Here is a 25,528-nt window from a genome sequence, read left to right on the forward strand (position 1 = left end):
GGCTCCCTGGCACTCACTCACTCCCTAAAGGGGCTCCCCTGGCACTCACTCACTCCCTAAAGGGGCTCCCCTGGCACTCACTCACTCCCTAAAGGGGCTCCCCTGGCACTCACTCACTCCCTAAAGGGGCTCCCCTGGCACGCACCCACTCACTAAAGGGGCTCCCTGGCACGCACTCACTAAAGGGGCTCCCTGGCACGCACTCACTCACTAAAGGGGCTCCCTGGCACGCACTCACTCACTAAAGGGGCTCCCTGGCACGCACTCACTCACTAAAGGGGCTCCCTGGCACTCACTCACTCCCTAAAGGGCCTCCCTGTCACTCACTCACTCCCTAAAGGGGCTCCCTGTCACTCACTCACTCCCTAAAGGGGCTCCCTGTCACTCACTCACTGCCTAAAGGGGCTCCCTGTCACTCACTCACTGCCTAAAGGGGCTCCCTGTCACTCACTCACTGCCTAAAGGGGCTCCCTGTCACTCACTCACTGCCTAAAGGGGCTTCCTGTCACTCACTCACTGCCTAAAGGGGCTTCCTGTCACTCACTCACTGCCTAAAGGGGCTCCCTGGCACTCACTCACTGCCTAAAGGGGCTTCCTGGCACTCACTCACTGCCTAAAGGGGCTTCCTGGCACTCACTCACTGCCTAAAGGGGCTTCCTGGCACTCACTCACTGCCTAAAGGGGCTCCCTGGCACTCACTCACTACCTAAAGGGGCTCCCTGGCACTCACTATCGGGGTCCCTGTCACTCACTACCTAACTGGAGGCGCCTGTCACTCACTAGCTAACCTGGGGGTCCCTGTCACTCACTACCTAACTTGGGGGGGCTACCATATTAAGGGGGCATTCTGCCTATTTATGTGAAATGCTGTCTATTTATGTGCCTCATGACTGCTGAATGTGTCTTGTTGGGAGCCTTATGATTTGTTGGGGGCCTCATGATTGCTGAATTTGTCTTGTTGGGGGCCTCATGATTTGTTGGGGGCCTCATGATTGCTGAATTTGTCTTGTTGGGGGCCTCATGATTGCTGAATTTGTCTTGTTGGGGGCCTCATGATTTGTTGGAGGCCTCATGATTGCTGAATTTGTCTTGTTGGGGGCCTCCTGATTTGTTGGGGGCCTCATGATTGCTGAATATGTCTTGTTGGGGGTCACATGATTGCTAACTGCGAGACTATGGGAAAAGCTGAATCCTTATCATATGAGACAATAGCATTAAACCTACTTTTTTAGCGTTTTAAAACAGAAAATAAAACTGGGAGGTTCTAAAAAATTGAATACATTTTTCAGGAGTAGGATGGATGAAATTGTTTATCTTCACAGTTTATTTTCAACTTGGATTTTCCATAATGTTCATGTATGAGTTAAAACGTTTGTACAGTATTTAGTTTAAATTGCTGTTGCCACTTTGCGATAGATACTGGTAAGTGACTTTTGGGTTGCAGTTTGGGCACTCGGCCTCCAAAAGGTTCGCCACCACTGTCCTAATCTGATGTCCCACCATTGCTAGGTTCATGTAAATTTGTCTCCACCCGTTACCACACCTATATTCTGGTCCATGGCCCACCCATTTTTTGGTGCGGCGCGATAAGCACGCCACACAACGTGATCGTCATATTTTTGGCACGCTAGCTGCAGTGTGCTGAATTCTGCTGCCTACAGTATGTACAGTATACGCTGTTCTCTAGTGCTTGCACTGTGTGCTGATTTACCTCCAGTGTGTACAGTGTAAGGTGTTACTCTGTGCCTTTATTGATTGTAAACCAGCTGTATTGTATGCTGATCCCTGCTACTTTCAGTATGTACAGTATTAGCTGTAAAGCCTGGTACACACATACAATTTTGATTAGCCAATTTTAGCTCTGTTCATAAAATTCATTGTCTGTTGGCCTACTTACTGCACGGGGGTGGGAAATTGGGGGTCAGTGATTGACCAATCAAAATTGTATGTGCGTATACATCTTTGATCTATGCCTATACTGATTGTAAATGATCGAAATAAAGGACAGGGGGCTCCGTCCAATATTTCGATGGGCAGGCCCATTATCCGTAGCTTACACCGCTGCTAAGTTCATGTACATTTGGCCCCACCCATGGCCACGCCCACTCACCGCATGGCCACGTCCTGGTGCCCACAGGTGCCACTGATCTCCAGGGACCCTAGAAACGCCCCTGCAGTCACCAACCCTGCGGCCTTCAGAGGAGAGAAACCACAACTTCGCCGTGAGTCAGGTAATCGTGACTATTCCCCCACCAGAGAGTCCTTCCCAGCAGCCAAGAGACTCCCAACACCGTCCCAGAGCATTCCGGACCAAAGCGAAGAGGACTGAGTGCTGGGCCTTTCTAAGCTTAACCTTATTTTATCTACTGGCCTCCCTAGGTTTCCCTCCACGCATTGATGTCTATAACAACCTCCCCACCCATACCCCATTTCCACAGTGATTTCTCTATATGCTAACTTGGTCACAACACCACCTTACTCCTGGAGACCTGGCCCATATGTCATCCATGGCCCTCCGGTGTACAAGGTTATAGCATACTGTATAGTCATAAATATCTGCTTTTATTATACTGCTCTTTTCGATCGTGTAGATCAGATAGAAATTGTTTGGATTATAAATCCTCTTTCCCTACCCCTTCCCTACATCCCCATTCCCGCTCCCTCCCCCCCTTCCTCCCTCATTCCTGATCATTACAATCAATGTCCTCAGGATGATGTTTGCTATATATATATGCATGTGTTATTGATCTAAGAGAGATTTAAAACAGTTGATTGCGGGTCACAACAGGGCAGCAGGTTGTACCCATTTTGAAGAGAGACGGATAGACGAGGGACTTCCTAATAGACAGTCAAGATGTGTTACACGATAGCACAGTTTCTCTCACCTCCTGACTATATCCTATGTGGGATCGATATAAACCTGGTTTAAATTGTTCTGTTTTCCTGCTTGATTTGAAAGTAGTACATAGCTCAAACTGATTCTATACTCATGGAAGTAATCCAAAATAATGGAGCTCCCCGAGGTGACTGAACCTGAGTCGGTTAAGAACACCTTTTCAGTGCCAATTTGGCGGGACTAGCGGGTTTGTCATGTTCAAATTGTTATCTCTATTTGTTTTTTGGTGATAGTTCGCATTCACTCTTTTTGAACGCCTATCACGCCTCCACACAGTGTGTGGTTATACACTGACCTCCTTTCCCACATTAGTGGTGGGTGCGTCTATCCAGGTCGCACCTACGTGGGATATCATATATGCGGTCCCTCAGTTTCAATCCACGGGGTAGTTCTTCGCTCCTGTGCCGATCTTCAAATTTATACTTTTTTTCCTTTTTCTTTCTTTTCTCTTTTCCCTTTCTTTGGTGTATTTATATGCTAGAATCGTCAGACTATATAGACATGATGGATAGTCAGCTTTACAACAAGACACAAAAAACAGGCTTGATGAGGTGGAAATTCATGTCACTTAATGTTAATGGTATGAACACCCCTGAAAAACGATCCATGATCTTTGACTATATTAGAAGGGAAAAAGTTCAGTTTGCCTTCTTACAGGAGACCCACCTCAGAACCTCACATATACCAGGTAAATTTGATACCTGGTTCCCTGTGGCGTTTCACTCCACCTCCCCCGGCTCCAAGACTAAAGGTGTCTCAATCTTTATACGCATAAAGATATCCCGTTCGTGCTCGAGGAGGTGGATGGAGACTCTGAGGGAAGATTCCTTTTTGTTAGAGGCTCAGTGGGGGAAAGGAAAGTCACCCTAGCATCACTCTATGCCCCCAATAAGCAGCAACCCTCCTTCCTGACCTCCACACTGTCTAGATTGGCTAACTTCTGCAATGGCATTTTAATATTGGGGGGGGGATTTTAATATCCCACTGAATCCCTTATTGGACTGCTCGGATGGATCCACCACACTCTCCTATAGAGCCTTGAGACTAATCAAGTCACGTCTACAAAACATGACACTCATAGACCCTTGGCGGGTGTCCAATCCCATAGAGAAAGACTTTACGTTTTTCTCCTCTCTACACCAGAAATACACCAGAATTGATTACTTGTTTGTAACCCAAAGAGACCTTTCTCTGGTCTCCGATTCCTCCATAGGTTCAAAGACCATATCTGACCACGCTCCTGTCTTCCTCACCCTCCAACTCCCGGAAAAACTGGCTAAAACGTGGTGTTGGAGACTTAATCCCAACCTTCTCTCTGAGAGAGACAGAATCGAGGAAACCAGAAAGGTATTAGACGACTACTTTCTTACTAACAAACGCCCAGAAACCTCTAATCTCACTTTATGGGAAGCCCATAAACCGGTAGTCAGGGGACACTTTATACGTTTGGGCTCCAAACTTAAGAAAGAACGTGAAGAGGGAATTGCACAATTATCTAATAAGATTCTACAGCTAGAAACCAGCCACAAAAAATCCCTAGCCACACAAACTATGGAGGAATTGACCAATGCTAGAGTAAAGTTAGACAAAATACTCTTCACCGAGGCTAAAAGGAAAATTATGAATGGCAAGAGAGTTTTCTATGAGCTAGGTAATAAGAGTGGGAAACTCCTAGCCAAAGCACTAAGGAAACAATCCTTTCAAAATCACATCCATTCGTTAATAAACAAAAGACAAACCAAACTGATTAAATCAGAAGAGATTGTGGAGGAATTCAGGGCATTCTATCAAAATCTTTATAACCTCTCCCCTAAGGAGCTTTCCACAAAGGCCAGGGAAGCTAGGGACAGCAAATTGGCAGAATTTTTGTCATTATATTCATCTCCATTACAACTAACCCAACCAGAAAAAGAAGACCTTGAGGCTCCTATTACTGAAGACGAATTTCTTTTAGCGGTCAAAAATTTGAAATCAGGAAAAGCCCCTGGCCCGGATGGACTATCCGCTCAATATTACAAACTTTTTGGTAGCAAGCTAGCCCCAGCTTTTGTGGATGCCTTTAATGCATTTGAACAGGGATCCCTCCCATCCTCCCAATTCCTTGAAGCACATATAACGGTAATCCCAAAACCCGGGAAGGACGTCCAATCATGTGGCAGTTATAGACCCATTTCCCTGCTAAATTTAGATTCCAAAATACTGGCAAAAATCTTAGCTAACCGCCTGCTCCCTTTTATACCCAACCATATCGATCCCGATCAGACAGGTTTTATACCGGGCAGGGAAGCTAAAGATAACGTGATGCGCAAAGTAGGAATTATGGCACTTGCCAGAAAGAACTCTATTAAATCATTCATGCTTTCTACAGATGCCGAAAAGGCTTTTGACAGGGTGGCGTGGGATTATATACACGCCACCCTGTCGAGCCTGGGACTTGGCCCTTCAATGAGAAAATGGATAGGTCTCCTCTACTCCAATCCTTCAGCAAGAGTAAAGGCTAATGGCTTGCTCTCACAACCATTTCAAATTACCAACGGGACCCGACAGGGCTGCCCCCTCTCCCCCCTAATATACATATTAACGTTAGAACCCTTTTTAAATGCCATCAGAACGGATTCCTCAATCGAGGGTATAACCACAGGAACCACTAAACACGTAGTCGCTGCTTTTGCGGATGACTTACTTTTCTACCTCCAAAATCCACTGATCTCACTCCCAAATCTTATCCGCAGATTTGAGGAGTTTGGAGCAATCTCAAACTTAAAAATCAATTTCCACAAGTCCCAGGCCCTGAATATATCCCTAGAGGCTGAAGCGGTAACAACATGTAGAAACCTATTCCCGTTCAAATGGGAACCCCAAATTCTTAGATATCTAGGGATAAATATTCCATATTCACTCTCAGCTCTATTCTCATCCAACTTTGAAACTATAGGCAAAACCTTAAAACAGGACTTGGCTAAATGGGGTACCCAGAAAAGTCTATCTTGGTTTGGAAGGCTAGCATCCATAAAAATGAACCTGCTTCCCAGATTTCTATACATTAGCCAGTGCCTACCAATCAATCTCCCATCCAGCTTCCTAAAAGATCTACAGTCACACATAAACAGATTTATTTGGGGCCAGAAACCCCCCCGGATAAAACGCACAACGCTCACCTTGCCAAAAGAACTGGGAGGAATGGGTCTCCCAGATTTGTTTAAATACCACCTAGCATCGCAGATGTGCCAAGTGGTGGAGTGGGCATGCACCTCAAACCCCAAAAAATGGGTACTGGTCGAACAAGAAACTGTACAAAGGAGGGCCCCCTCTATTGGGTGGGTTACCACCACAAATAAGCAGCGATCATATTGGCTTAATCCAATTTTAATAGCAACGGTTAACAGCATGAGGAGATACTTACCTGCCATGGGGCTGACGTCCTTTCCGGGGAAACTCACCCCACTGCAAGACAACCCTGACTTTGTCCCCTCATCGGACATTCCCTTCCTCCAACACTGGCCAAACAAGGGTTGCCCCAGAATCTGGGAATTCACTACATCTAGAGCAATTCAATCTTTTACTGATATGAGTCAATTAAGGGAGGATGTCAAATTAACAAACTGGCAATATTTCCAGATTCGTCACTTTGTAAATTCACTTAAAGGAGCCTCAACATGGTCAAAACCATTGACCCCTTTCGAAAACTTAGTGCTAAGCTCCAACCCACATAGCCACCTAATCTCTCAAATATATTCAATGTTATTTTCTGCTCTCAGCAACCAAACTCTAAAGTTCCAGATGGATTGGGAAAAAGACTTGGGTTCCCCTTTTTCTGAGGAACAATGGGACAAGGTCCTTACATTCAACCACAAAGGCTCTCTCAATGCTACAGTACAGGAACAGGGATACAAGCTGATTTCCAGGTGGTACAGAACACCCACTCTTCTACACAAGATTTTTTCCTCAATACCTGACGTGTGCTGGAGGTGTGGTGGTGACTCTGGTTCACTACTCCACATTTTTTGGCAATGTCCTCTGATTATACCATTTTGGCAAGAGATACATAGATTGATGGAGCACATCTCAGGCTCCAAGATCAGTTTCCTTCCAGGCACCCTACTCCTCCATGACACAAATGAACCAATCAAATCATACAAAAAATCCATTATACTTCACATGGTGAATGCTGCCCGATCGTTAATACCAGTACACTGGAAATCAGTGAATCCCCCATCCGTGAAAGAATGGATTAGAAGGATGGATACAATCGAGTCTATGGAAGCCTTGATCATGCTTTCTCAAGACCACACAGAACGTTATATGATGACATGGGCTGTATGGGTAGAATTCCAGTTCTCTGACGAATACAAAGCTATTATGAATGGGTGAAGACACCCTTCTCCATCCCTTTCCTGCATCATAACCATTATATATACACCTTATACTTCCTATATCTCCTCGCCTTTGTCTACTTCTCTTCCTCACCTTTTCTCCCTCTTCTTCTCTTCCTCCGTATGCCGGCACAGGAGACGGAATTGGTCCTATGATAAATATCTTTAATACTGAGGTATCTTAGACCACTGTTTAGTTATTGTTAGAATTACTTAGTCTGAACCTATGTATCTTAAGATATGATCTGTCTTTTGAGGCAACTGTAATACTACAAATGACTGAGGTTCATGTACATATATCCTAACCATTCACATGTAAACTGCTTTGGACTTCTCATGTCTGGATATGTTATCTCCGAGTAGACTGTATGTTCATTGAATAATGCAGAATTACTATATACTCACCTTGTACTGTTACTAATTCTGGTTTTCAATAAACTTTAATTGTGAAAAAGAAAATTGCAAACACAGCAAATTATGCAAACTGTTTAGCAATTAACGGTTTCAGAGCTGATTTCATAGAACCACAAAGCCCAGTAATATGATTACACAGAGAATATACTTTGTACAGGTGCTGTTGGCAGGATGACTGGGAAGACAATTGCATGAAAGATGGGAAAGAGAATGTAAGTTCGAGCTTCAAGAAAACAAACCAGTATGTATATCATGTTATAAGGCAGCGTTGGTGGCCTAACCTCTACCCGAGTTATCATTTTTGTGCTGGGCTCTTGAAGGTGTCAGTTATGCTCATCTTTAACACCTGCAGTAACCCAGCAAAGGCTGACACTCCTATCTGCCAGCTTCTGTTGGAATGGAAACGCTGGGCAAAATCAAAGTAGCTTCTAGCAAAAATAGGGCCCTGGGCAAAAATTAAGTTGGGCCCACGTTTCTCCATCAAGATAGTATTAGGTAGCCCCACCCCACTGGATCAGGTTGGCCGCCAGAGCCTCAGAGATGCCTGATGGGCCACCCCAGGTCTCACCGGTCTGGCTAGCTCTCCCTTCTTTAGGCTCGGTTCCCATGCTGCAATTACCGTTCAATTCTTCACGCACAAATCTGCAAGCTATTGAAGTCAATGGAGAGCATGCAAATTAATGTGCGAGGAAAAATCTGATGGCTTGCAGCATAATCTTGCATAAGCCGTCTGAATCCCATAGCCATGCATCGCATCTTGCAAGACGCATGCCGAGTACAGTGGAAACATAGCCTCAAGGTGGCCACTAACGGTCCTATTTCTAGCGAAAAAACGTTAGAGCGATCAGAAATTCTGATTGGATTGGTTGTAAACAATCTCAGTTGATGGGCAGAATCGATTATAAAAATAGTCGTCCGATTGGATTTTTGTCGATTGTAGATTTTCTTGTTGGTTGTGATACATAGGAAGGAAAGATTGGTTCGTTGATGGTGTAGTGAATGATTTTTCTTCCGATCAGAATTTCTGATCACTCGAACGATTTTTTGATAGAAGTTGGAACATTAGTGGCCACCTTTAGTCTGAGTCCTTCCTTCCATCTTCATCGGTGCCCGAACACCCTCGATCACTGTTACACGCCATTGAAGAATGCCTACAAGGCTATCCCTGGGGCGGCACTTGGCTCCTCCGACCACTGCCTTGTTCATCTCATCCCTACCTACAGAAGGCTCCTGGAATCAGCAAAACCGGTTGTGAAGTCCTCCAAGGTGTGGTCCAGCGAGGCCAAGCTCCACCTTCAAGCCTGCTTTGATTGCACGGACTGGGAATCCCTGGAAGCTCAAGACCTGGACGAGTGGGCGGACAACGTCACCTCTTACATCAGCTTCTGCGAGGCCTCCTGCGTCCCAACCAAATCCTTCAAGGTCTACCCGAATAACAAACCGTGGTTCTCCAACAAGCTACGGCTACTGCGGAAACGTAAGGAGGAGGCTCACAAGGCGGGAAACCAGGAGGAATTCAGGAAGACGAGGAACGCTCTGAAGCGAGAGCTGAGAGCCGCAAAGAAGGAGTTTGCTGAGAGGAGGAAGCAGAACCTGCGCTCGAACAACTCACGAGCCGTATGGCAAGGGCTTAAGGCTGCCACCAACTACAAGCCTCCCCCGCAACATGCAACACCCAGCCCCGAATTAGCTGAAGAACTAAGCAAATTCTACCGTAGGTTTGAAAGGCAGACCGAGCCTGGGGGGCACCCACCACCTCCTCCCCCCCCAGCCCCCGCGCACAGCGACCCAAGTATGGACTCACACTCTCTGGAAGTGAGGGAGGCAGACGTTCGCCATCTCCTGTCCACGCTAAATGCCAGGAAAGCCTCGGGACCTGACAGCGTGTCCCCAGCCTCAAAACCTGTTCGGAGCAACTTGCCTCCATCCTATCTGCCATCTTCAGCAGGTCTCTGGCAGAGGGCAGAGTCCCGGCCTGCTTCAAGAGGTCCACCATCATTCCTGTCCCTAAGAAACAGGGCATCTCCGACCTCAACAACTACAGGCCTGTAGCCCTGACGTCCGTCATCATGAAGTCCTTAGAGAGAGTGGTCTTATCCACCCTCAAGCTATCCACCTTGCCCCTACTAGACCCACTCCAGTTCGCCTACAGGGCAAATAGGTCCACTGATGATGCTCTAAACATCTGCTTGGAATACATCTACAACCATCTAGACAGGAGGGATGCTTATGCCAGAGTACTGCTACTAGACTTCAGCTCGGCATTCAACACTATATGCCCACGCACCCTCCAGAATGTCCTGACCACACTGGGGGTCCACTCCACCCTACGGCTATGGATCACCGACTTTCTCTCCAACAGATCCCAAGTTGTCAGGCTGGGGGACATCCACTCACGGGTAGAGGTTACAAACACAGGGGCTCCCCAGGGCTGCGTCTTGTCCCCGCTGCTCTTCTCCCTTTACACAAATGACTGCAGATCCACGGCAGACTCTGTCAAAGTCATAAAATTTGCGGATGACACCACCATTGTTGGCCTCGTCACCAAGGACAACATCCGGGAGTACCAGCAGCAGGTGGAAAGGCTATGCCACTTGTGTAAGGAGAACAGCCTGGTGCTCAACACGGCCAAAACCGTCGAACTTATAATTGACTTTAGGAAGTCAGCACCTGCCCCACCTCCCATCTACATCGATGGCACCGAGGTGGCCAGAGTGCCCAGCGCTCGCCTGCTGGGCACCACCATCTCCAGCGATCTTAGGTGGAGAGCCAATATCACATCAACCCAACGGAAAGCCCAGCAAAGACTCTTCTTTCTCCGCCAACTGCGGAAGTTCGGCATGGCTCAGGAGATTCTAACATGCTTTTACACTGCCATCATTGAATCGATCCTCTGCTCCACCATCTTGGTCTGGTATGTGGGAGCCACCGCCAGTGACAGGCACAAATTACAGAGGATCATTAGGTCAGCAGAGAGGACCATTGGGAGACCCCTGCCCCCACTTGACCACCTGTACAACATGAGACTGCAAGCCAGGGCACTGAGGATTGCAAGTGACCTCTCTCACCCAGGCCAATGTTTTTTCACCCCACTCCCACTGAGTCGGAGACTTCGGGCCATCCCCACCAAAACCACCAGACACAAGAACTCTTTCTTTCCGATGGCCGTTAGCCTCCTGAACTCCCTTAACATCCTACCACCCACTATCAGCGCCCTACCACCTGCATAGGAGCGGCGGGCTTCGGCTGTGTATATTTAACCACTTAACGACCGCCTAACGCCGATAGGCGTCGGCGGGTCGTTAGTGGTTTCCCATGGAAACGGCCGCTCGATCGAGCGGCCTTTCCATGCTAGTTCACGGAGGGTGTCTCCGTGAACAGTGTGCGAGCCGCCGATCGCGGCTCGCACGCGTAATGTAAACACGCGGGGAAGAAATCCCCGTTGTTTACATCATACGGCGCTGCTGCGCAGCAGCGCCGTAAAGGAGATCGGCGATCCCCGGCCTCTGATTGGCCGGGGATCGCCGCATTCTGATAGGCTGAAGCCTATACTACACGGCGCAGGACGGATATCCGTCCTGCGCAGCCCACAAGCCACGGGAGAGGTAGGGAAGTAGAGGGAGGGCGGAAATCGCTGCGGAGGGGGGCTTTGAGGAGCCCCCCCCCGCAGTGGCGTAGCTAAGGAGCTGTGGGCTCCGATGCAAGGTTTACAATGGGGCCCCCAAGCACTCTATACATAACAATTGATACGGCGCACCAAAACCTGCCAATGGCAACTACAGTGTCAGAGGTGCAAGAAGGGGATGGGGAACAGTTTGTTAATGATTACCAGTATTCAAAGCATCTATAGAAGTTATTATTATGAGCACCGGATCAATAGAGAGCAAATACTGTAGTTGAGGGAGGGCCCTTCGGGGCCCCTCTGGCCCAAGGGCCCCGATGCGGTCGCTACCGCTGCAACCCCTATTGCTACGCCCCTGCCCCTCCGCTGAACCATAATAGCCGGCGGCGATCAGACCCCCCCTGCAGGACATCCCCCTAGTGGGGAAAAAAGGGGGGGGGAAGTCTGGTCGCCCTGGCTCAATTACGATCTATGCTGTGGGCTGTAGAGTCCACTCAGCACAGAAAGCTGAAAGTGAGCCCGGTCTTTAAGTGGTTAATTGTGATTGTATATTCGTGTATGCTTGTACTTGAGTTTGAGATACTACTGTCATTCTAATGTTTTCCTGCCTTTCTTTCTATGTATTGCTCCATTGTGCCAAACCCAATTCCGGGCCTGACCCAGTCATGCTTGGCGAAATAAATTGATTCTGATTCTGATTCTGATTCTCCATAGCCCAGTGGCATGATAGATGCATGCAGTCAGGTCACGGAGAAAAGGAGCCAGCGTGCATAGAGACGGAAGGGAAAAAGGAAGGACAGGCGGGTGCATTCAACTGCAAGTACTCTGCAAGGGTCTCAGGGGACCACTGTTAACATTTTGGGGAAACCTAGGTAGGGAGGGGCTGTCAGCCAGGTCTGGGGCCTTGGGCAATTACCCAGTTTGCCCCTAAAAATAGCCAAGCCAGCAGATACAGTACTCATACAGCACCTTTCTGATGCTATTAATCCTCCCAATACACTGAGGTAAAATAAAAGAGCTGCATTTTTTTTTTCAGTAAAAAAAGTGGACTTTGGCTTAAACAAACTACAGCAATCAGCCAGTCTCTGGTAGGACTGCAGGAAGCCAGCTATACAAATGCTGTGTATGGTGTTGACAATTGCCTGCAGTGCTGGGATGAGAGCAGACTAGCTGGCCTGGCTACAGTAGGAGTTTCATTCTACTGCTACAATGCTGAATGCTATTACTTTTCCAGTGCTTTAACATGTTTGACTGATGTGACTGCAGTATACAGCCTGGAAGACACAAAGTGCCTGACTTACTAAAACCACTTCTGCTATACGCAGATGAGAAGCCTAAAGCTGCATACTCACCACTTAAAGGGTCCCCTTGACGACAGTCGCTAGCGACACCTCTTCCTGTCGGCGGGTTAAAGCGCAAGGTCATGTAACATACACGGCAGCACAAGCGAGACTTCGCGATCGTGGTACTTAGCTCGGTGTCGTCAGGGATCTCAGAGATCAGATGTATCGGTCTGCCGTCGACGGTGCGACGCTAGGCGACAACGGTAATCGTGCGTCTGTACCCACTTCGCGACATCGTTTAAGAATTGCCAGGAAAATCGCCAGGTGGGTACGCAGCTTAACACAGGGGCATGCCAGATACCATCAGGTCATGTCCCATTAGCGCCACAAGGAATGATGGAACCCCATCTAAAAACGAGCTGCTTCTGCTTCTTGCCAATCCATTACATTCATTTATCTTAACAGCATTTCATTTTAACCCCTTCATTCTAAACACTGTAAAACGTATGCTTTGCAGACGAAACATTCATTTACTGGAGGTACTAATCTCCATATTCATGCTCCAATTCTCAGCCTTGGCACTCCAAGAAGTCACGAAACACCTGGATTTATTCAAATATTGCCTGTAGTGATGTAGCAATGGGGTCTGCAAATGCTGTGACTGCACTAGGGCCCGGGACCTGAGGGCACCACACTGGGCATTCCTACAGTCACTCCTTTAGCTCTTTATTAGTTGAACAGTGGTATTGATCACATCTATGGCTTCAATTCATTAAGACACATTTGGTAAAAATGGTGGTAATATTTTGGTATTTTACAGAAAAACTGCATGCCAATTCACAAAGATTTTTACCTCATGTGGTATTTCATTTGGTATCTTAGAGGACACATCCAAGCATAATAAAAATTAAAAAAATCCACTTACCTGGGGCTTCCTACAGCCCCCGCCTGCCCATCTGTGCCCACGCCGCAGCTTCGCTCCACGCTGGTGGTCCTGGGTCCCCTCGGCGCAGGATTCCTACTGCACCTGTGCGAACGGCTCTCAGGGTCGCGCTGACGTCATTTGGCCCGTACAGCACAGTCGCAGAACTACTACAGCAGAGTCGCAGAACTACTACTAGCGCGACCAGTGAACCGCATGCTGGAGCGCAGAGAGAGCCGACGCGGAAGCCGACCTGGCGAGGTCGGCTTTGCCACCGGAGTGGATCGGGAGCCACCAAAGCTGCAGCGAGGGCACAGGACAGATGCCAAAGGCTGGAAGAAGCCCCAGATAAGTGGATTTTTTATTTTCCTTGGACTTCTCCTTTAACCTCCCTGGCGGTACGCAGTTTCCGATGCTGTGTCCGCGGGAGGATTTTTTCAAATAAAATTAGGTTAAAATGCTTAAGCTAGCGCTTTGCTAGCTAACTGTGGCCTCCAAGTCCCTTGGCACCACTGTGATCCCCCCGATCGCCGCCAGCAATATTTACCCGTCCGCAAGCCCGCAGCTTCACCATGTAGCTTCAGTCGTCGCTATGTCGACAATCGGACATGACGTCATCGACTTCATGACGTCATGCGCAGTCTCGATCCTCCCCATAGCGAAGCCTGGAGCTGATTGGGAGGCTGCGCCATCACGGGATCCCTGGGGGGTACGTATAACGGCGGGGATCGGGGGAGAGCGGAGGGACTTGGGGGGCATGCTTAGCTAGCAAAGTGCTAGCTTAAAGGAGAACTGTAGTGAGAGATGTATGGAGGCTGCCATATTTGTTTCCTTTTAAACCATACCAGATGCCTGGCTGTCCTGCTGATCTATCTGGCTGCAGTAGTGTCTGAAGTACACCAGGAACAAGCATGGAGCTAATCTCGTCAGTCCTGACAATAATGTCAGACACCTGATCTGCTGCATGCTTGTTCAGGGTCTATGGCTGAAAGTAATAGAGGCAAAGAATCAGCAGGACAGCCAGGCAACTGGTATTGCTTAAAAGGAAATAAATATGGCAGCCTACATATACCTCTCACTACAGTTTTCCTTTAAGCATATAAAACAAATTTTATTTAAAAAAAACCTCCGGGGCCATGCGATCCTCTCCGGCGGCTAGCCCGAGCGTAGGTCGAGCTTACCGCCAGGGAGGTTAACCACCTAAGGACCAAGACAATTTTTACACCTTTGCTTGAGTTAAAAGATCGATCAATTTTTAGTCTATCCAGTCTTTTTTTTAAGGACATATTAGACTTTCTTTTGAAACCATTTAATTACAATGAATCTAGAAATTACCGGTACTTGGGACCAAAAATATGTAAATATCTCACATTGCAGCAGTAAAACTTTCAGAAACGGATTAGTCCATATGTTTTCCATGCAGAGATGTCAAAATTAAAGCGGACCCAAATCAAACATTTTTTTAATTCAAAATATTTAGTTGCACCACTCTGACACATACAAAGATAAATAAACACTCCTTCAAGCCTATGAGCCTTTCAGTGCATACCTTCCACCCTTCTCTTTTCATAACTAGGGTTACACAGGTGGCAGCCATTAGCAATTCCTCCTTTGCTGGACACCACCTACACCACCAGTTTGCCGTATTCTGTCTCAGCAATATGAAAGGAAGGGAGGGGTTCCTCCGATAAATGTAAAATATTTTATATTTGTCATCATGCAGCTGAAAAAAAGGCTGCTATTTATTATTATAATTTAGAAAATAGATTTTATTTCTGAAATCTTGTATTTTTAATTTGGGTCCACTTTAAGTAGATTTTTTAGGTACACTACTGCAGGGACACCAAACAGAGGTGGAAATTAGGATTTTATGAGAACGTGATGATTATGTGATCATAGTGATCAGGTGCCAATCAACATCACTCCTCCTCATCCATTCCACAAGGTGTCAGCTGTCAGAGCACTCAAGACTCTGCAGTAAAATCTATTAGGTGTCATAAACTAGCATTTATATAAGGTCAGTTAATGTTACTGACCCTGGTCCTGAAGTAGAATCATTGCAGCATTTCATTTGGCATTTTCTGGATTACTGCAGAGCATGGAAAATGGATGAAAGATGTGATACTGATAGCATTATTATTATTATTCTGCTAACAAGTAAAGTGCAAGTCCAAGGTGTGTAAAATTAACATAAAATTTGTATCAGCCATTGGTGTCTTATTTTTTTAATTACTACATAATAATTTTGTGAAATTAGGGAACTACAACTGCTACTATTTTTTTTTTATTATTAACTTTATTTTCCTGAACAGTTTAATTTTCAACGTTTCTCTGCTTCTATAACTTACCATATGGCTGTTTGTTATTTACCAGCAGGTCCCGCTCTCACTTGTTTTACTGCATGCTCTATTCTTTGTGAATTGACGTTTATGAGGTTTCTTCCACCAAAATAAGGAATCCTTTTTTGGAGATAAATAATACACAAGAAAGTCAGAATGAATTACTAATTGGATCTCCAAGGAAGGCCTGAGGCCAAAACAGACATTAGCGTATACAGAAAGAATCCAAAATTATGTATAAAAATATCAATTTTTGTATTCAATAATCTATGAACACACATAAAAATGTAATACTAGCTGATGGCCCGGCGTTGCCTGGGTATGTATTTGGCTGGTGTTGGCTCCGCCCACTATTTCTAACCCTAACACACAATTACTCAATGATCTAGTTAGGGGGCTTGGGCGGGGGTGTATCATTAGCGGCGAAAGGGGGGGGAAGCAGTGCCCTCCTGGCCGTGGGTAGGGGAGCTGCTGAGCTGTAGGGGGTAGCAGCCAGGAAGGGGGCCCACTGACATACAGTGGGCGGCATTGCAGGAAGTGACGCGGCGAGCAGTGGATCGCAAGTAAGCAAGTACGGTAAGTAATTGCTTCCCCACTAGTTGCCGGCTGAATTAAATTTAGCAAAAATAGCTGGAGGGGGAATGCAGATGGGGGAGTCCCAGGTGAGGGAGGGAAGGGTATGACCCCCCCCCCTGCCTGGCTGCTATCCCCTCCAGCTTGGCTACCTACATGTAAGTATTACATAATACATGGTGCCTGGCTGTCTATAGGCTACATTGCTTACTTTAAGTGATCATAAAATATTTTACATAACATTTTAGCTGAAAATAATAATTGTAGCTATCTACACGTGTTTTGTTTTGGTATGTTGAATATTATATGACTTTACAATACATATGCAAGAGTGCCTGCCAGGCAACATGTATAGTGAAATTTACAAACAATATGTCAACCTACATTTTCCTCTCCCTTCTATTTTCACTAAAATCTGTTTTTTGATTTGTTTTCAGTACAGAGGATAATCTTCCCCATGATGAGCCCACTGAAAACATGGACAATACACCAGTTGACACAGAATTTGAAGTTGGCGAGCCAGCGTCTGTGGAAAGCAGTGCTACGTCAGTGCAAGATTGTGAGGAAAACACACAAATGCATTCACCAGAAAGTCCAAGTACTAGTTTCAGGTCATCATGTACTAGAAATGTGTCATATAGATACAGAACAAATTCAGCATTAAGAAGAGCAAGTCGAGGATTATGTTGTGCAGAGTATGACCAAAAACCTATCTGTTCCATAGAAAAGGCAGTATCTCACATGGAGAAAAGAGAAGGATATAGCCGTGTTAAAAGAACCATCTATTCTAATGAGTTTATTACCTTACTTATAGAAAGTTCCAGACAGGCAATTGGCAGCAAAATGTGCCTTACTAGACACATTATATAAATTTGTGCCACCAGAACAACCTGCTGTACCACAGGAACCATACTATTATGGTCATGGACACATGCCTCAGCCTCCTACTCAATATAGACCTCAACAACATCCACGATATTATGGGCAATATGCTTGAGCAGCAGAACTACCATATTTTCCGCCATATAAGACGTTCCGGAATACAAGACGCACCTAGGTTTAGAGTGCAAAAAGGGGGGGAGGGGGCCAAAAAAGACACACCACACACACACACACACACACACACACACACACACACACACACACACACACACACACACACACACACACACACACACACACACACACACACACACCCTGGTGCACCCACCCACGCCCTGGGTGCCATTTAGCCTAGAAACTGCCCTGTTTTTCTCCCCTTTTTGGGGGAGAAAAAGTGCGTCTTATACAGCAGGAAATACGGTAATCATATCCACCAATGCACCATGCTATTCAGAGGCCTTCTAACACATACTATCCCCATATGCCACCACCTATTAACCCAAAACATTCCACTCCACATGACAACTTTCCAGAAAGTCCAGTTTTTACTGACTTAAGTGGCCAACAAACAAGCCAAACCATAGCAGACAACAATTCTCCTGTCAGTGAAGTTACAAGCATGTCCCAGTTACTTTTCTCACATGGTATGTAGAAAGTGTTTGTTACAAATTGTGTTTTTAACTACTTGCCGACTGCTCCACGCCAATTGGCGTGAGCAGTGCGGCAGCCCCAGGACCACTCCACGCCCATTGGTGTGAACGGTCTTCTATGGGGTTAGCAGGAGCAGTGTTGCCAACTCATCCCTTTAATTAATGACATATCTAAGTTATACAGGTTCTGGGGCTATTTGCACATAATCAGTGCCTTAACTGCATCTACCTAGCCACAAAACCTGTATAATTCATATGTGTCAGTAATTAAAGGGATGAGTTGGCAACACTGAGCAGGAGATCGTGCGCATGCTGCATGCGCATCTCCTGCTCGGGGGCGGAGCTCCACCCCGCCTTCAGTCTCCAAGCGGCGATCGCCGCACAGAGACTGTAGACGGCGAAACCGCCGTCTATTAGGGCAGTACAGCGCTGCGATCTAAGGCAGCGCTGTACTGGGGACAGCCGTGTGACACGGCTGTCCCCTCCAGAGTGTCAGCGGTGATCCGCTGTCATAGGCTGAAGCTGAAGCCTATGACAGCCGATCACAATGATTGGCCAGCGGGGGGAGGAAGGGGGGGTGTTCAAAAAATAAATACATAAATACACATTTTTATTTAAAAAATAATAATAATATTTATTAAAAAAATAAACACTGGAGGGGGGGATCAGACCCCACCAACAGGAAGATCTGTTGGTGGGGGGAAAAGGGGGGGGGGGTTTACTCGTGTGCTGTGTTGTGCGGCCCTGCAGCTTGGCCTTAAAGCTGCAGTGGCCCTATTAACAAAAAATGGCCTGGTCACTGGGGGGTTTAACATCGCGGTCCTCAAGAGGTTAAGATTAAAAAAAAAACAAAAATTACTGCAAGGTAATAAGAAGCCGTCCAGTAGGGCAGATTGCCTGTCGGAAAGTATTATCTTGCCTTAGAAGTGTAGGCAATAATCTTTCCAGTAGATGGTCAAAACTGTGAAAAGTAAAAATTTGTCAAATTGTGACAAAATTGATCACACACGATTGCAAACAAACTTTTTGAAAACATTTTTTTGTACATTTTGCTAAGTACTCAATTTATATTAATAAGGTGACTTTTTGGGGCAATTTGGCCAACAATTGGAAATAGTTGGCTAAAAAAAAAGTCTACACTTTTTTTAATTAATTATTTATCAATACTATGTGGTTGCATTAGCTAACAACTCATACAGATATTGGTACAGTCGACTATAGTAACATATTTTGCATCAATGGGCGCAAATGTCATGCCTATTTTTGTGACACATTGGGCTCTATTCACAAAGCATTACCGCAGTCGGTAATGCTGAAAACAGCTGATTTTACGGATCACCTTCCCACATTCCAATTCACTAACCCATCACCGTACAGAAAATAAACATTGCCAACTAGTGAGATAAATTACCGACTTGTGCGGTAATGGCCTCAACAAATGTCAAGAAACCGCAATTCACAAAGATTTCCGCATTAAGTTTACGGGCAAAAAGTGTTCGGTAATTTACTCAAGATCACAGCAGCCGATAACTTGCTCTCCCCTCTCTGTGTGGCAAATTTGACAGACAGGCTTTGGGGAGAGCCACACAGCCCTGCTTCTCACGCTGATTTGAAGTAAAGGGTAATCGGGAGGAACTTTCAGTGTAGCAAAGCAGAGGAGAGAAATTTTCAAAAGGCATCCCTTTAGATGTGCTTATTTGTATTGTATTTGTATATATTAGTCACACACACAGCTCCCTGCCTGCTCCCTGACCTGCTACATGCTGGTAAGTCACACTTACCAAGCAGGGATTAGTGAACTGAGGCATTTGGTAAATTACTGAACTTCAGCTTCATGAGGGAAAACTTTAGTGAATTTTGAAAAAAAAAAAAGTAAAATACCGGATGAGGTATTTTACCAAAAATGATTTTACCGACCTGCCCTTTGTGAATAGAGTCCAATATTCTTCAACTAGACATCACAGGTTCCACAGATCTACACAAATAAAATATACTGGTGTGTTAAAGCTAAAGATGGATTATAAATAAATTTAAAGGTGCCATTCAGAGCATATGGCTAAAAGCATTACTGAAAATGGATCATCAGGGCTGGCAGGCAAATGTTATTGTGTTAAAGTATGTAAATATTCAAGCCTACAAACACCACTCACTACAGTTATACTTTAAAGGATACCACAATCGAAAAAAAGTTTGCAGCAGTGTGTGGGGGGTTAAAATTACATACCATTAGCCAGTCCTGCCCCCTCCGTCTGCCGCCGTTAGTCTGCTATAAGTCCCGGTGCCCGGCGACTTGATTGACCCCCCACCCGGACATACTGCGCCCTGTGCACGCAGTATGTCCTCCCCTCTTCACTTCTGGCCGGCGCATAGCATTCGACTCAGAAGCACGTTCATTCCTCTGCCTCCCCTGCGCTGCGTGTGCGCTCCATTACACTTAGCGTCACATGCACAGGGCGCAGTATGTCCGGGTGGGGAGTCAATCAAGTTGCCGGGCACCGGGACTTATAGCAGACTAACGGCGGCAGACGGAGGGGGCAGGACTGGCTAATTGTATGTAATTTTAACCCCCCCCACACACTGCTGCAAACTTTTTTTTTCGACTGTGGTATCCTTTAAGGTGACAATGACATCACCAAGGTATGATACACAAAATTTAATAAAGAAACATAACCATATCTGGATACAGACATCCTGGTGTAAGCAAAACATCGTTTAGGATGAGCCCGTAAATCTTGATATATAGTCCTGAATTGGCCCTTCCAACTTCAGCTCTGAATAACAGAATCCACCCAATACCTTCGAAGCCTGGACCTTCTCCTCATGAAAGCACACACAACAACCTTCAACAACAACTAAACATTATCTCCTCCCCAAAAAAACACAAAGCATTGCAGGCACTACTCCCCTTGTATAAAAATAAAAAGACAAACACAATATGTTTGGCACTGTACATACACGTTTATCTCATCTCGGGATTGATGCACTATACAATGGTAATACTACTGGCGCACAGACAGTGCAGGACATTATTACCCTTACTATTGGAAGCTAATACCGCCAGTTATGCTATTAGCGCAACCTGCGGTACTTGAGTAGCGTGACCGTTGCTATTGTAATGCACAGTGCTAACAAGAGTTACCGTTAGTTGCCCATGTTACTGTGGCAATGGTCGAGTTTCTTGAGTACTGCGGGTCGCGCCAAATAGTGTAACTCATAGTACTAGCAGCCAATAGCAAGGGTAATACTTTTGTGTGCTGTTCATGCCTGCAGTATTAACGATGTATATTGCATAAACCCCCATGTCATATATTGACCCCCCGCCCCCCAGTAATGCTAGTCTATGGTGCCGCTGTGTTTTTTCCGAAAGGCATATGCTATTCCACATAGGAAAAAAAAAGTTTGCTTTCTTAGAACAGAAAGAATTTGCGATAGTTCAGGTTGGAGTAAGCTTGTGATGTCTCCCAGTGCATCACTGCTGAATATATGCAAATTAACCAATGGGAGACATCTCATGCTCACTCCAACCTGAATTATCGCAAATTCTTTCTGTTCTAAGAAAGCAAACTTTTGTTTTCCATAGCATTTTAGTAAGGGGGCTTTTAGGACCATTGTAGCCCCTCACACACTCCAATGAGTTCTGGTTCACCATGAGCTTGCTGGTTAGTCTTACCTTTCGGTGTTACAAGCCCTACTCCATAGAGCCAAATTAATCCATGCCATGCACTGATGAGGATCAAACAATCCGAAACAGTCTGTATGCATGTTGGATTATTATGGCTCTGTACATATTAACAAGCTGACACATCATTGCATTCCATCGGTTCTGGAGGTGTGTTTAGCTTCTAAGGCTAACAATGGTTAATTTGTATATATATTTAGCAGTGATGCACTGGGAGACATCTCAAGCTCACTCCAACCTGAATTATCGCACATTCTTTCTGTTCTAAGAAAGCAAACTTTTGTTTTCCATAGCATTTTAGTAAGGGGGCTTTTAGGACCATTGTAGCCCTTCACACACTCCAATGAGTTCTGGTTCACCCTGATCTTGCTGGTTAGTCTGTACTATTCCACATAGCGTTCAAAAACATACAAACGCTTGTGGAGAATCCTCTGTAATTCCCACAGATGCAAATGGGATCCCTCCCTGAGACCTGCCAGCAGGGAGTAAATGACTACAGCCCCTTTTTTGCAAGATATGCTCTTTGTTGCTTCTTACATTCTTTTGTGTTGTAGACATCATCTTTGAGGGAAACCTGAGACATCAGAGGTCAGGACTGACCTGTCCAGATCAGAGCCTGGTGACACATTTTTTGTGTAAAGCTGTCCCCCTTGGCCATGTGACTCTGGGGAATTACCAGGAAATCTGAACACTGATAGGCACTGACCCTAAACAACTCCAGCTATCTTAAAATACAATTCCTATCTATTTCACACAGTTCTGCTCACAGCCAGCAATGAGCACATACAAACTGCCCAAGCATCAAATGAAATCAGGATATCTTATAAAAACTGTAATATTGCACCAAGCAAACTCAATTATATTTTATTATTTCATTTACTGTATTTAAATTTATATGATGTTCTTCACAATAAAACTCATATTTCCAAGACCATATTTTTTAGCTGTTTCAATGAAACTGGAATACACTTGGCTACTAAAGTGCTGATTATATCGTTGTTAATACATAAATGAAGACCTAAGAAATCAATTCATATCAATGCCCCGCACTACAGTATACGCTGCTTTACAATCTCATTACTTGAAATTCATACTATTTTAAAGCCATCTGTATGTTTAATGTCCCATTCCTGGCATAAATGTTTGCCTAGTCCTGTATAGGCACTCAGTGCTCTCAGTTGCAGAGCTCTGTTTTTGGCTGTGCTGTCCTTGGTCAAAATATGTTCCAGGAAGCACAATGTGTATCATGTTTCACCTGACACAATCATTACAGATCATTTAGGGCGTCAATGTTGGAATGACTACTGTGGAGGCATATTTTTGCTCCCAGCCAAGCATTGTGCACTGCTCAGTGGAGCAAGGAAGGGGGGAGACCAACATGGGGCACCAAACTAGGGGATTTTTCATTTAACAATAAGCACTGGGCAGCAGTGTAAACAGACTGATCACTATGGGGGAGGAAGTGATGTCAGGGGAAGCCTGTACACACTTTAGATTTCCAGAACAAAGAAAACAGGAAAGATCATTTAGGTTAAAGAACATCTACAGTGTGTTCACAGCTTTCAAGTCTCACGTATTAAGCCCAGACCCTGCCCAGTTCCTACACCACTGACCGACTGTCCCTACAATAGGCTGCAGTCTTCTCTGAAATGTTCCAACTGCACATACCCTCTGGCAGTTCCAACTGTAGAATGATGTCATCCAAATAGCAGCCCCACCCACAGAGTCTAAATCTGACTCATTGAACTCTGCATGGAGAGGGTCAGCAAGGTTAGAGGGTAGGGTAAAGAGGATAGTCAGAGTGGAGAGGTTGATCCAGGATGCAGGGCAGCAGCTACAACAGGATGGATGAAGGATTAACCAGGATTGAAAAGGGCAGTCAGAATGGTGGACGGTAGCCAGGATAGAGAGGGTCAATTAGGTTGGATAGTCATAGTGCAGAGAATCGGCCAGATGCAGCTGCTACAGCTCTCCACTGATGTACTGGCATCATCTGGGAGGCAGGAGTGTGACCTGGGGCAAATGCTTCACTGCTCACCAGTCCAGTATATCCTTGTACTGAACCCCAACCACCTAACTGTTTTTAACACTAACCTGGCTTTTTGTCTCTCTTTAACATACTCCTCCTGGGCCTGTACGCAATTAACCTTTTCTCCTAGGAGATAGTTTTTCAACATCTTTTTAAAATCATTTGAACAATTTAAATTCCTATTGGTCTAAAGTGTGGACCAACACAAGACTGAGCCCCTCATCAGTGGTCTTTGAAACTCCTGAGTTTCTAGCTGTCAGGCATAAAATAAAAAATCAATTCTTTATTTTTATCTAGTAAACCGGTAATAAGGATGCTAATCAGGCAATCCAAAAGTTAAAAATCACTCTTATTTTTATTCTTCATAAAACATCATTCCCCAGTTTCCCTGGCTCTTATTTGGTACATCTGCCACACAAAGAAGTTGCAGGGCATGCTGGGTTTTCTTTTTTTCTTCTTTACTTTCCCCTCAGACTTAACTAATGCAGCCTGATTGGCTGAAGCCTCTTTCCCTCCTGTTTTCCCCTCCCATACCTCTGTTCCTCTCTGAGTGGCCAATATTTCTTAGTGCACTTTGTACTGCAGACCTGGGTGGGAGTGTCTGAAAACTGGGAGGGGGCGGGCAATGATACACAGACAGAATAAGGGAGGAAATGATGTCAGGATTGACTTCAAGATAGACACAGACAAAATGGAAAAACCTAAGAGGGATTTTCTCCTTTTTTACTATAGAAAAATAACTAAAATCAATGTGGACAGTGCAATACATATGTAAGTAGAGCAAGTATTTATCTGCTTAGCTTATGTTTGTTTTTGTTCTGAGAAAGTATGGCTGACAGCTCCTCTTTAGAGTATAATTCAATTTAGGTGCGCAGATATTTCACCCTTTTCACACCAATATTATATAAATAACACAAGGCAGTGCGCTGAATATTATTGTTTTGTACACAGTATAATTATATATATATATATATATATATATATATATATATATATATATATATATATATATATATATATATATATATATATATATATATATATATATATATATATATATATATATATATATATATATATATATATATATATATATATATATAGCGCAACACAGTCCTATGCAGCTGATGGGTGAACGGCTTTGGGCGCAGCAGTCGTCTATCAGCAACACGCTTGGTACTATGGAGAGAGCAATTCAGAGGCCCCCGATACGGGGGAGAGCCAGTGAAAAAACTCAGACTTGAGTTTAACTGCAGAAATTTGTAAGTGCAATAAAATTTTTATGTTGAAGTTTACCATACAGTATTATGCTACGAGCAGTTTTTATTTGGAGGTTATCTGAAACAATATTGGAGAGGATAAGCAGCCTGGAGAAACAGGATTCCTTGGTGCAAGGTTTACAGATCGAGGTGGTCGGGGGTGACCCAGGAATAACCACAAGGCACAACTTAGATTGGTGGTCTTAGTAGAGGGTGAGTCGTTTTCTTGTCAGGTGTGGTGGAGGTGCAGTGTTTATATGAAGAGGAGACTGCACATATCGGATTTGCATATTTTGGACTGCATTACAGAGGAATCAAATTCCCTGTTAAATAGGACTGTGTTGTGCTATATATATATTTATACTGTGTCCACTTTAAAGTAGTCAGCATGGGATGCAAAGTTAAAGTAAACCCGAGGACAGAGTGATATGGAGGCTGCCATATTTATTCCTTTTAAACAATACCGGTTGCCTTGCAGCCCTGCTGATCTATTTGGCTGCAGTAGTGTCTGAAAAACTCCAGAAACAAGCATGCGGCTAATCTTGTCACATCTGACAATGATGTCAGAAATACCTGATCTGCATATGCTTGCTCGGGGTCTATGGCT

At 45.1% G+C, this 25,528-nt stretch overlaps 2 protein-coding genes across 5 annotated transcripts in view; both read right to left on the bottom strand.

Moving 5' to 3' along the window:
- The window catches only part of GALNT16 (polypeptide N-acetylgalactosaminyltransferase 16), a 228,764-nt gene extending 212,888 nt beyond the window's left edge, over nt 1–15,876 (bottom strand). The window contains exon 1 of the mRNA XM_068253838.1: nt 15,859–15,876. Within this exon, the coding sequence (XP_068109939.1) occupies nt 15,859–15,861 (3 nt within the window). The 5' untranslated portion in view covers nt 15,862–15,876. The remainder of the gene's footprint in view (nt 1–15,858) is intronic.
- The window catches only part of PLEKHD1 (pleckstrin homology and coiled-coil domain containing D1), a 664,905-nt gene that overhangs the window by 444,158 nt on the left and 195,219 nt on the right, over nt 1–25,528 (bottom strand). The gene's annotated exons all lie outside the window — the stretch shown is intronic.

Source organism: Hyperolius riggenbachi, chromosome 9 (assembly GCF_040937935.1).
Source record: "Hyperolius riggenbachi isolate aHypRig1 chromosome 9, aHypRig1.pri, whole genome shotgun sequence".
Classification (NCBI taxonomy): Eukaryota; Metazoa; Chordata; class Amphibia; order Anura; family Hyperoliidae; genus Hyperolius; species Hyperolius riggenbachi.